At 42.4% G+C, this 12398-nt stretch overlaps 1 protein-coding gene across 1 annotated transcript; it reads right to left on the reverse strand.

Annotated features, from left to right (window-relative positions):
• Positions 1–6248: 6248 nt before the first annotated feature.
• LOC113963756 (coagulation factor X-like) lies at positions 6249–9194 on the reverse strand. The gene is given in 4 exon segments (XM_027675196.1): positions 6249–6484; positions 7163–7302; positions 7832–7880; positions 9080–9194. Coding segments are annotated over 4 exon segments (540 nt in total).
• Positions 9195–12398: the final 3204 nt, after the last annotated feature.

Consider the following 12398-nt stretch of genomic DNA (forward strand, 5'->3'; position numbering starts at 1 on the left):
ACAAAAAACAACCCCCTGCTTAGTGGTGCAACAGTGCCCCTTCTCTTAGTGCCCTGGCTGACAGTGGAGACCTTTGCCAGCGCGGCTGAGAGCTGCTCCAAGATCTGGGTATTCCTCCTGTGCCCCAGCCTTCACTTACCATAACACAACGTGCGTGGAGATGAACAATATGAACATTTCTTTGTACCATATCAAAGCACAAGGTGGACAATGACCACAGGGACCAAGTTTATAACATGGCTTTTTCATACACTGTCCCCACAAAACATTTGCCAAGGCTTAGCCACAATGGGCAAATCCCACCAGCTTCTGGAACAACCAAGCACTCAAGCATGGTATTTTCCCCCTAGGGGTGCATCAGAGTGGTATGGCATTTTTCTTTTTCACTGCTAGGTTTGTAATGCACAGCCATGAAGGAGAGCATGTGAAACTTTTCCTGATGTCAGGATCCCAGTCCCCCAGAGACACACAAACACACAGAGTCTGTGAAAGGAGGTGTAAATACAGAGAAGACCAAAGCACTCCCTGGGCTGCTGAGCTATGCAGGGGCAACCCTGCTTCCCAGCCCTGGACCAGAGGAAGGATAAACCCATTGGTGTGCAATGGCAATGGTGCTGCAGGAAGTCTTTTGGCTCCCAGTACAGGCAGGCTTCTGGGAAGAACAGGAAATGATTTCTACACTCAGAGCAACAGCTGTTGAGACAGAGAGTGTTTTTTTTTAATCATAGAGACCATTGTGTGTTTTCATGTCATAAATCCCCAGCTATTATCTGAGTATGCAGTTCCTTTAACAAAGTATAACTTATCTGAGCATCCATGGGTAAATCCCCAAATAAAACTTCACTTCCCATCAATTTCAACTTTTAAAACAAGATTCAGTGAGTACAGAGGCAGGTGAGGGAAGCAGACCACATGCCTCACCAAGGCCAGTCCCTGGCTGATGTTACAGCTCACATCACAGACTCTAATGCCTTCAGCAAATAATCAACCTCAATTTTAAAACTGCATTGTGTCCTGTACAGTTTCCACAGGGCTGTTGCTCCAGAAGTTCACTTGGAGTTAAAACTCTTCTAATATCAAGCTTGATTTTATTCACAGTCAGTTCATAATCTTACATATTTGTTTTTTCCTCCTTAATATTTCTGCAGAACTACTTAGTACAGCCTTCCATCCTCTTTGGTTAACTGTGTGTCAAGTTCTCTTTAGTAAATGGACCCTGCATTGTCTCCTCACTCCCCTGAGGCCACCAAGCTGCCTCGTACCTGTCCCAACCAGAGGTTTCTTGGCTAGAGAAAAGGAGGGCTGTTGCCAGTGGTCACATCTGGTGGGTGCTGGGAGGCTCAGCCAGTACCTCCTTTGCCCAGGAGCTGCTGCGGAGGCTCAGCTCAGCTCAGCTCAGCTCACCTCACCCCACCCTTCTTGCCTTGCACAGCAGTTGCTTCTCCAATCTCTTCTGTCTGTCCATCCCCATGGAAGCACCTGCCAGTGACCTGTGACTACTTGCCTTTACCTACTCACTGGTAATAATATCATCCTGTGCATATGCAGTACAGCAAGTCTGGCTCCCTTTAGCTTGAAAAATATGTCACCACTTGATGTCAGCACAGGACTTTCTAAAACACAAGTTTTAGAAACTGTTTACATTTTGCAAACCAATTAAGGAACTATTTAAATATAAGTTAATTATTCAAATTGGGTTAATATTAACAACACAGAGCTTCAGAAGCTGTATTCTCACCATATCTTAGTTTACATGGTCATTTTTTTTCTGACTGTGTGTATTTTTTTAAAAAAGTATCCCTTGACTGAGAAGCTGTGTCCTTCGGAATGGAACACAGTGTACTCAGTACATATGGCACTGACTTTGCTTTTTCTGTATTGATATCAATGCAACAGGCTTTATATTTTAATTTTCATATGACTGTGGAAAATGTAATAAACAGAGGGTTTTAAAAGGGCAGTCTTTCTGCACGTCTTTCCATATGAAGTGTTACTGGGATTTCTTCTTTCATGCCTTTAATTACCACAGTGAGCACATGGTGATGTGTTTTGTTAAGGAGATTCGCACTCTATTTCCTGTAGCCTTGCTTAAGGATTGCCCCCAGCTTGGAGGGTTACTGGTTCCAGGATGAAGCCTGCAGGCAGTGTCAGATATGAAATTAGCAGTTCCTCAGGATGGAGTAACTGAGGGAGTTGTTCCTGCTCTAGCAACCAGTTCCCATGGAAGTAATTTCCTGCCCAGTGCAGTAATCCAGGGAAAGTGGGTTTGCAGGCCAGCTGCCCAGGCAGTGATGGGAACCTGCCAATGCCACCCACCTCATGCTACGGACCCTGGCTGGCCATCAGCCCTGCTGCAGCTTGAGAGGTCAAGGGCAGCTGTCCTGAGTAACTGGTCACATGCTTTTCGGAAATGCTAGTGAAAGGGGACAGCTATTATTTACCAGAAAACACCACCTCTGCACTAAGCAAATAATGAAAGCTGATGGCTGAGCTTGCAGCCACATTTCTCCCTCCTTCCGAGGGGCACGCAGACACAGCAGTTAATTGTGTGTTGTGGATACTGAAGATAGTTCAAGGAGAAGTGGACTGTGGTGCTGGTGGTTAGTAACCACCAACTCACTGAAAGTGGGGTGGTAGCAGGGGCCCCTCCAAGCCCCTCTGCTCTGAGCCATCTGTGCTGCCAGTAGACCTGGTGACTTTCTTGCCTCTGCCTCCTCTGCTTCCCCATTTTGCCTCTGGCACAGTCCTCAGCACCCTACTGGCTTCCTCTGTGCTCTGTCCTTGCTCCAGGTTACCCAGAGTCCTGACCAGCAGGGTGAGGGGGTAAGAGCAGGTGTGAGTGACTGTAGCCCCGCTGCAGCCCACCCTGGGCAACACCTGTCCATCCCATATGGCACAGGGCAGCAGACAAAATGTTGCTGAACCCCACAGCCACATTACCCCTTTTGCTAAACCTCTCATGGCTACAGCAAGCCACCTCCTTGTCCTCCACATTGTCCTTTTCCACGCAGGTCACTCATCTCCTGCCTGACAAACTGAAGAGATAAACTGCCCTGTGCCCTGAGTGTTGACAGATCCCCAACGCACCATCTTTTCTCATAAGGAAAAGGAGGGGATGAGGACTGACTGCCTACTACCTGGCTGGTCTCTCCCCAGAGGGAAATGCCATGGAGAAGCTGCAGGTAAATCACAGCAATTGTAGTCAGCTCCAGAGAGATGGAGAGGGCAGAGGCCAGGTTTTATCATGGCTTAACTCAGTAATTCCTCTGTCAGAGGGCTGATCTTTGGGGCAAATATGTTGTGGAGATTTAGGCTATTCTTTCCATAGACAATATGGAAGTGGAAGCAGCAGATTCAAGAAAAAGATAGTGCTTTTTCAAATTAAAGAAGAAATGCTCCCTTGCAGACAACTGTTTAGAACAACAAAATGGGAGCACATCCCTCAGCCCTGACTAGGCACCAGACTATCCAAAACAGGTGACTGCAGTCATGTGTAGTCTTGGTCAAGAGCTAGCCATGAGTGACATGAGCTAATCCCATTTCCATTCTCCTCATGTGAAGCGTGATCAGCATGCATGCTTATAGGCAGCACAGGTCTTTGTGTGCAGAGAAGCTACAAAAATGTCAGATGCGCTTTCTCCAGCCAGCAGAAAGGAAACACATACTCTGCAAAGGATTAATGCTTAGTACAGTTAAAATGGGTTATGATTCAGCTTAACACCTGGACTGCCATCAGCCAGGTCTGTTCACCACATGCAGACAAAAACCAAAAGCTTTTCTTGCCAAATCCAACATGCATCAGCACTTCTAAAAGCAGGAGGAACATGCAGCTGTTTCAAAAGAGCATCAGCGCTGTTTTTGTGGTTTGGTTAGAGATTGCAGGAAAACCTGCAATGGAGGAGCAAACAGGGGGAAGGAATGTAATCCCAGAGAGCTCTGATTCTCTCCTGTGGATGCTGCATTCACAACAAGGCCGTGAGCATAGCCACAAGGATGTGCAAGTCTCCTGACAGCCTGGCAGTGAAAACAAAAGCCACCTTGTAACTACTCCAATATTGTAACTACTCCAACATTTGCCACACCTGTAGAAGTGTTCAAGGCCAGGCTGGATGGGACTTTCAACAACCTGATCTAGTGGAAAGTGTCCCTAACCATGGCAGATGGTGCTGTACTAGGTCATCTTTGAATGTCCATTCAAACCCAAACCCTTCTATGATTCTATGATCTGTGTAGGTGCAAGCTCTGACATTCTCTATTTCTGTGCATATGTTGTTAAAAATAGCAATTGTTGTTAATATTTCATTTATTAAAATACATTCTTTCTTTACATCCACCTTCGTGTTTCTTTACCCCCTTCCCCCCACTTTTATTTTAATACCTTTTTCCCTACCAAAAGTGCAACCAATAAAACTGACCAGAAGATGGCAGAGCACATGCACAGACGACACTGTAGCACTTCAGCTCCTAGCTGACAGTTTAAAGGATGCATAAGGGAGGTTGGTAAGGTGTTTGATTTTGCTCTGAGATGAGGAATATCCTGATCCCTTGCGAAAAATGAAGAAAAATCACTTTGGAGTCTGTGCCATTTGGATAAGGATTTATTATTTTTTCTCCAATTTTCTCTGACAACATCTCCCCATTGCCCTGTGCTGAACTTCAGGCTAAAAATGGTTCTCAGCAAAACCTAAGCAGTGGATTTTTCAGGCAAACTCCTATTAACACTGACACAGTCTGAAGTGGGTAATGAAGAGAAGCGTTTGGACTTTACCTGGAATTCAGACCCGAGGGAAATCCTGATCTGACCTCAGCAGCACCAGTGGAAAGTCTGCACCTTACAGCTTCCACCCATGGCCTAAACAGATGTAAGTGGGTAGTGGAAGTGGTTTCTGCCATAAACTTGACTCCCAAGCCATGGGAGACATGGACTCTGTGGACGTGTGCAACTGTCACACTGCTGGACTGCTTTTGGGGGCTGACTTCTGTATTTATGACAGGGGAAAGAAATCTGTCCGTATTGAAAAAAGATGGTAAAAAAGCCTATTCAAGTTCCAAAGTCCATCTTCCAAGATGATCCAGGCCTTTTATACTTGGTTATGAATAAACCAGGAGTGCTGAAGAGCTTGGGCAAGTGGTAATGCAGGGCTGTGTGGGAGGAGAGACGGATAGCAATGAAGGGATAGGTCAGCAAGTGCAAGCCCTGGGCAATGGCCTCCATATAGTCCCTGGGACACATCTGAGCATGGCCACAGTTCATATATCAGATTTGGCTTTCTCAATATATATCTTAGGGCTGAACTATAATCTGATGCTTCAATGGAGATCCTATGGGAATTCAAGAAGGGGTAAATCCTTTGGATAAAAGAAGGAACCAATGTTCCTTGCACTTTGTATAGGTATTGTACTGTACAAATAAAATAGACCAGTCCTATATGCTGAAGCTGTAGCAATTTATACCCATTTTGGAGGAGTTTTAAAAGGCTGCCAAAATGCCAAGCAAGTAGAAAATCAGAACTTTGCAATCAGAATAATGCTTTTAATGAAAACTTTGATATAAAGTTTTGGGCTTCATTACAATATTGCCAATGGCACTCGTGATACACAACCAAAAGCCTCAACACAGAAAAGAAGAATTTTGCCCCTCTCATTTGTAGAGCAATATAGTCAGACTTAAACAGTAATTAGATATTTATTGTCTTTTAAAACTTCAACATTCTGCATACAAAAATTTACCAGTTTACATATGTATTTGATCTTTCTTGATTTGTATAAATTTCTCTTTGGGAATTAAACCGACAAACAATTGGAGTTTAGACAACCACAATTTTTGCTTTACTCTTGTAGGCTGAGTACAATTTTTATGACTCAGAATACCATTTTTGAGTGCCTAGAACTTGTGATAAACTACTTTTTAATAAACAACAGTAATAAATAATGTATTTGATATTTCAAGTATGGAACAGTATCAGAATAGTATCTACATGCTGTCAAAACAGTTATTGCTAATATCTGAATGAGGCATCTGGAATTCTTCAGGGTTTGGCCAACACAGGAAATTGCATAAATGTGTAATGTTAGACCAATTTAACCACATCATCTCAACCTTACCTGCCAACATACCTTCCCCATTTTATATTTGGCTTCTAACATATATAAGCTACTCTAGGCCAAGCTATGCTTAAAGAAACTGTCCATTCTACAAATTTAAACATGTATTTCACAGTTAGTCAAGAGGCAAGAGACACTGTCAGTCAAGGAGCAGGAAGGAATAACAAGAGGGCAAGAAAAACTCTGGCAGAATTCAGCATCTTGCATATGGAGACATGAACACAGGACACTTCTTTTTTTTTGTAGTAAAGGGAAAAGTGACAAGTACTTACCAACAAGAAGTCTTTAGACTGGTTAATGCAATGAGCTCCAGAAAGTATAAAATACTCATTCAGAACTGTCCCCCTGCAAAACCATTCATCATACTCATCTACTAGAAGAACAGCTGGCAAAGAGAGAGAAGAAAACTAAAGCACAAAATCCTGAACATCTAAATGAGATTCAAACAGTTTTCTTGAAGTAGACATTTTCATATTTATTTTCTGTCAAAAAGGCAATCTTCATTCAGAGGAGTTGAGAGTTACACTGAGATGTAGCTGCCACAATGGGAGACTTGTCAGGGCAGATCTTTATCCTGGCTCTAAGCAAAGTTTGTGCATTCAGTTATTTTACCAACAGTTTTTGGTTGCTATTTTTAAAACAAAATTTACCTGATATTGTAATAACGTTGTTCCTGCTTGGGTTTTTTACTTCACTTTAGTCTTGGCCACAACAGGAACTCAGACTACTCTTCTGATATGGTCATGATGCTGTCTGCATGATCAGGTGACTGAGAGGGAAAGGGCTCACCAAGCTCTGCATCCCATACCTGCAACCCTACTTCTCTCCTACCCTCCCCCTCTCAGCAATTGCTTGATGCTGAAATGGAGACACAAGGTTATTTATGGTAGGAGATCTGTGCAGTAATACAGTACTCAGGAAAGTGGAATATCCCATCTAAAATGTTGATGCCAGGGAAGTCTGTCTCAGACTGGGCTAGACACCCTTGGGGAGCAGGCATGGACAAGCACAGTGAAGACTAAATGGGTGCCAGTCCTGGTGAGCAGGGTCAGGCTCCTTACCTGCCACGGGGACATCCTGGGTAAACTGACAGCCTCTCTGGTGACCTCCAGATGGCTGCTTGGGGCCTCTGTGGTTTCCTCATTTTCAGGATGAGCATCTTGATTTGCTGTGATTCCTGTGACTTCTATCAACTGGCTTCATGATTTTTTAATCTCGTGTGGGAACTTGACTGCAAAGGCAAAACCAAAATGCTAATACTTGATGTTTGGACAGTACTGGGACTTTGAAGCATGTGTCACATGCTGAGAGTAAGGTGTTCTTGTCCATAACACTGAGCACAGAGCTATGAAGGCTCAGCTGCTGTTACCAGCCTCCACCTGAGCTCAGAGCTATCTTTCTTGCTGATTTAAGCCAAAATTTAGGGCATGGAGGACTATGGTCTTCCACTTCTCTGGGGCATATGGTGCCTGTGCAGTTCCTGGGGCACCAAGCCAAATGACATGCAAGGGACAGTAACCTCCAGCACAGCAGGACAGACAGTTGCTGTTGAAAGCAATTTCTGTCACTGAAGTGCCATTCAACAGAGGTTGTCTGAGAGACCCCTTGGTATAAGGTACAGTTTCATGGTCAGAAAACTAAATCTAGCTTCCAGTGCACCTTGTGTTGGTTTTCACCCCCAAGAAATTATTCAACCCTGCTGGAGCATGGGTTTTGCAGTACCTACACTGGAGGAACAGGGTTTGCAGGGAAACACGTCACTTTCAGGGAATCAACTGTTCATGAAAATGAGAAAAACTTGCTTAATAGTTCAAGAAAACTCCTCAACAGCAGCCTTTTGCGATCTAATTAGATATGCAGGTGTTCTTGTCAGGGCTGGCTCTGCTAGATTTTTCAAGACATTAATAAAATCTTTGCAAATGCAAAAGGATCAAAATGGTTGAAAATGATTTTCCACCTCTAAAATGTACCTGTTTTGAGTAAGTGGGCAAATGTGTTCAGCATTTTCAAAGTATTTAAAAGTTACCTATCTTACAGTATTGGTATAATTATTTTCAGGTACCTGCTGTTATTAAATCTTTTGTAATTGAAAAATAGAGTAAAGTCTTCCATGTCTGGAATCATCAACTCATGACAGTAACTTGGTATTAAATTACAAAAGGCATTATAACAAATATCACCAGACAGACAGAAGAATAGACTGAGACTAATAAGCCAATGTTCAATTTGAAAACAGGCAAAACTGATGGATTTAAATTCAATGTCAGTATTTATTAATGTGTTTAGGTTACTGTATGTAACTGCAGAAAACCTGTTATTAGAAAAAAAGAGAAAGGTGGTGATATGTGATATGAAAGGTGATGAAACAGGTGATATTTGAGGAGAAACAAGTGAGATACAACTACAGTCACATTATTTTACTACTACTGAAATGATGAGTCCTTGCAAACTATATATTGTAAAGGAAGAAGTTTCTTGGGTTCCTATTCATTTGTATCTGTAGATGTTCAGCACAACTCAGGCCTGGAAAATAGACACCAGTTTTCACCAACCAAAAAATCTAACTTATTGCTTTCTAACAAAATCCTCCAAAGCATGAAGGATCTGTTTCAGTCTGTGGGAGAAGAGGAATCTGGGCCCATTGTAATCACTTGTTTCTCATATGGCTTTGCTCCTGCTGGGACACGGGTTCTGCAGTCCCCTGCAAGAATGCACCCACTTGCATAGAACAGTTACCTGAGCTATTTTTGCTGCCACACATCTCTCACAGTTGAACAATTTGATATAACTTAAATTATGACCTTTACCTAAGATCTTATTAAATTTGTTATCAACACCTCAAGCAATGTCAAAGGTCTGAACAATTAACATTATTTTTTATGCTACAACAGCACTGCAACACACCAGCACTTACCAAACAAGGTGCAGATGTGATGTGTGTCCCATAGAATGAACTTTAATTCCCGCTTCCTACCTACAGATACACAGGTTTTGTCATTGCCCTGGGCATAGCCAGCAGCACATTAACATATAACTCCTTCATCTTCAGTTTTGCAGAACCGCTCACAATTCCTGAGTTGACCTTTCATGCACTTGGTATGACTGCAAAGGAGTCAAATGTATAGATTCATGGTGACTTTATAAAAACACAAGTAGCTCATAAAAGCTTGCTTGCAAACATGAATCACTTTGGGAAATATGGTGCATTTCCTGCCAAAGGCCTCAATAACCATAACAGTTGTAACTACAATTATTTTAAAAATGGTAAGCTGTCAACATTAGGTAGACCACCATCATTCTACATCTTATGCTGTGTTTCCCAGCTATAACTGACAGCTCTTTGAGGGCAAATCAAGGCATAATCTGTACTTTCCAGAACATCCATCATACTAAGGGAAAGATGAACACGGGTGTGGATAAGAGGCAAAAATTAGCAACTAAAGCATCAGTAATAAATGAAATATTGTATTCTTGATAGATCCTTGCAGTATTCCTTTTCCATCTGTATATAGTGCATGCTACTTGCCTTAGCTCAGGTATTGCAAGATCACAGGCAGAATGTGAGAGCTCTTCCTGGCTCTGACAGCGTGAGAGCAAGTAAACTGGTCCTAACAGATGCTGTCTAACCTGTTCCTACAGATTCACAATGAGATTCCACAGCTCACCCACGCAGCTTAACCTACTCCTTAATTAGCCTTACAATGTCTAGAAAGTGTTTCCTAATATCTAATCTGAGTGTTCCTTAGAGTGATGGGATCTCATTATTTCTTGTGCTCGTGAAAATGGAGATGATGTCTTATTTTTATTACATATTTTATAAATTTCTGTGGTTGTGTGTTGTGAGACCAAAGGTGAAATTTTGGTTTTGTGTTTACATAATTGGCTCCTATTTACGTAGAATCACTGTTCCAGTTTCACAAGATTGCCTGAACTCTCATGTCAACTTATGGTCATCCTTCCAGTCTGGAATGAGCTAAATGCAGTGAGTAAACACTCTCTTCTGTCTTGCATGTCACTGTGGAAAATATCAGTGTCAGAGGTCCTCAGGCTCACCTCCATATAATCTTTCAGTCAAGTAGTGCAGTTTCTCAACCAGATTTGCACCAAACTTACAGTAGTTTCATCCAGAATGGTGTTTGTCTTCCTGTTGCGATAAAAGCGTTATATAAAATGGTGTTAGAAGCCTCCCTTAATGGAGAGACCTGAGGTGTACTGCACCTTTTGCAGTCACCCAGTCTGTTATCCTGTCCTTGGAGGAAATTGATGTGATTTGTCCCTTAGAAGAATTTGATGTGATTTTTTTCCTGACTAGTGAAACTCAGTTTCTTTTCTCCTTGGTGGACTCAAGTAATCTGGTACTTTAAGGAAGAAAGACTTCCTTCTCCATTGGGCACAGACTAACATTCTTGGGCTTTTTTCTATTATCTCTGTACTTAGATCAGCTATTGATTTTCACATCATGTTTATCTTAATGTGCTCACTCCTTAGCTTTTCTAGTTTTATACCAAGATGGTTACAATTCTTTATACAGATCTCAGTATTTCTGTGCTTCCTTCTGGAGGTCATCAAAGAGCTCACAGTTTTAATCAATCCTCCTACCCTTTCTTGACCTTGAGATAATTAAGACACTGCCTTAAACACTTTGGGGTTTTATAGGGTTTTTAGAAGTAGTCTCTCTTTTAAAATACATTAATACATTTATTTTCTTGTTCTTTTTCTTTTTTTAATATATATATTCTCATTAATGAGTTCTGTCATTTTTACAGTTACTTTTATTAATCTTCCATCTTTGTATTGCCAGCTACTTCTAGTTTATAGATTAAAATTAAATGCAAACAAGTGCACTCAAAATTGCTTTCTATGTGTTTGTATGAGAAAATTTTCCATGAAACATTCTGAAGACAGTCAGGGCAACCCATGTCCCACTAAGTACCTCTCCCACGTCACCTTTGGGATGTCAAAATCTAACTCACAGCACTTGTAATGGAGATGACTCAGGTGTTTGTTCCGTTGTCTCCAACCAGACCTCTGTAATACCCAAATGACTTTTACAGCAAAATTAAACAAGGCAGGTATCATGGCTGCAGTATGATTCATAAACTGGATGAGAAGAGAAGCACCGCAGGGTCCAACTTTAAAGACAGGTGGGATGCTTCATCAAGTGGAGATGTGATGATTGTGTGGAGACTTAGACAACCACAGTGACTGATGGGGTAGGGTTCTTGTTCCCCCCTCATTGTTACATCTTGTGGGGTTCATTTTGTCACCCAGTACCTTATAAATGGATATGAAGGATTATTTAATTATCACATCTCTTTAGAACATGAAGAATGGCCCATTGTTTGTGTTGTGCATTTGAAAGCCCTGCTTATTGACATACTGACCCCATATTTCACACTGACACTGTTCTTTCAGTCCAAAATGGTATTTCCCATGAGCCTTAGACCTGGATATCATTACACTACAGCTGACAAATGGGAGCAAGGAGGGCAAGACAGCAAAGCTGCCCAGTTTTCACTCATGTCCCCTAGTCCACAAAGCACAAATAATGACAAATAATTATACAAACATGGACTTTTGTCACCCTCTTGCGTGTTCTGTGTCTGCTCTCATTTGGCTCAACAAGAACATACATACACACACCAGCCACTGCCACCATTGCCAGAGGGAGGTCCTGCCTTCAGCTGCCTCAACGCCTCATACAGCCCAGTCTGCATTTTGCTTCAGCCCTCAAGCTCCAATGAAGTAGAAGAAAGCCCTTAGCAAGGGTATGTAAATAGAATTTTGGTAGCATCTAGGCCTGAGGTTTTCTTTTGAAGAGGCAAGTTTCACCCTGGAGCACAGGGGTAGGCTACCAGTGGGACAAGGGAGAGGAACAGGAATCCAGTGGACAGAAGAACCCAGGGAACAAACATTGCTGAGTAAACATTGAAGTTAGCCCACTGAGGGGTTATGCAGGTCAAGACCATCAAGATGGGGTAACTGACCTGCTCACTAACCTTCCTGCCCACAATCACTGCTGACTGCAGAAATACCTCGCTGCTTTACAGAGTCGTATTTCTAGTTTGTCAGCCTGGTTTGCTTACAGCACCAGCTATACAAAACTAGCCAGTACCAGCTCAAACCCTAAGAGATAAGTGGCAGGTGTCTGGTGAAGTTCAGTGTTCCTCAGAGAACAGGGGAACATCACAGATTGGAGGAGCCTTGGAAAGGCCATTAGGATGGTTAGGGTGTAGAGCACATGATGAACTGTAACAGGCTGAGAGGTCTGGGTTTGTTAAAACAAAAAGGAG

This window comes from Neopelma chrysocephalum, unplaced genomic scaffold (genome assembly GCF_003984885.1).
Source record: "Neopelma chrysocephalum unplaced genomic scaffold, ASM398488v2 Primary Assembly neopelma1_25, whole genome shotgun sequence".
Taxonomy (NCBI): Eukaryota; Metazoa; Chordata; class Aves; order Passeriformes; family Pipridae; genus Neopelma; species Neopelma chrysocephalum.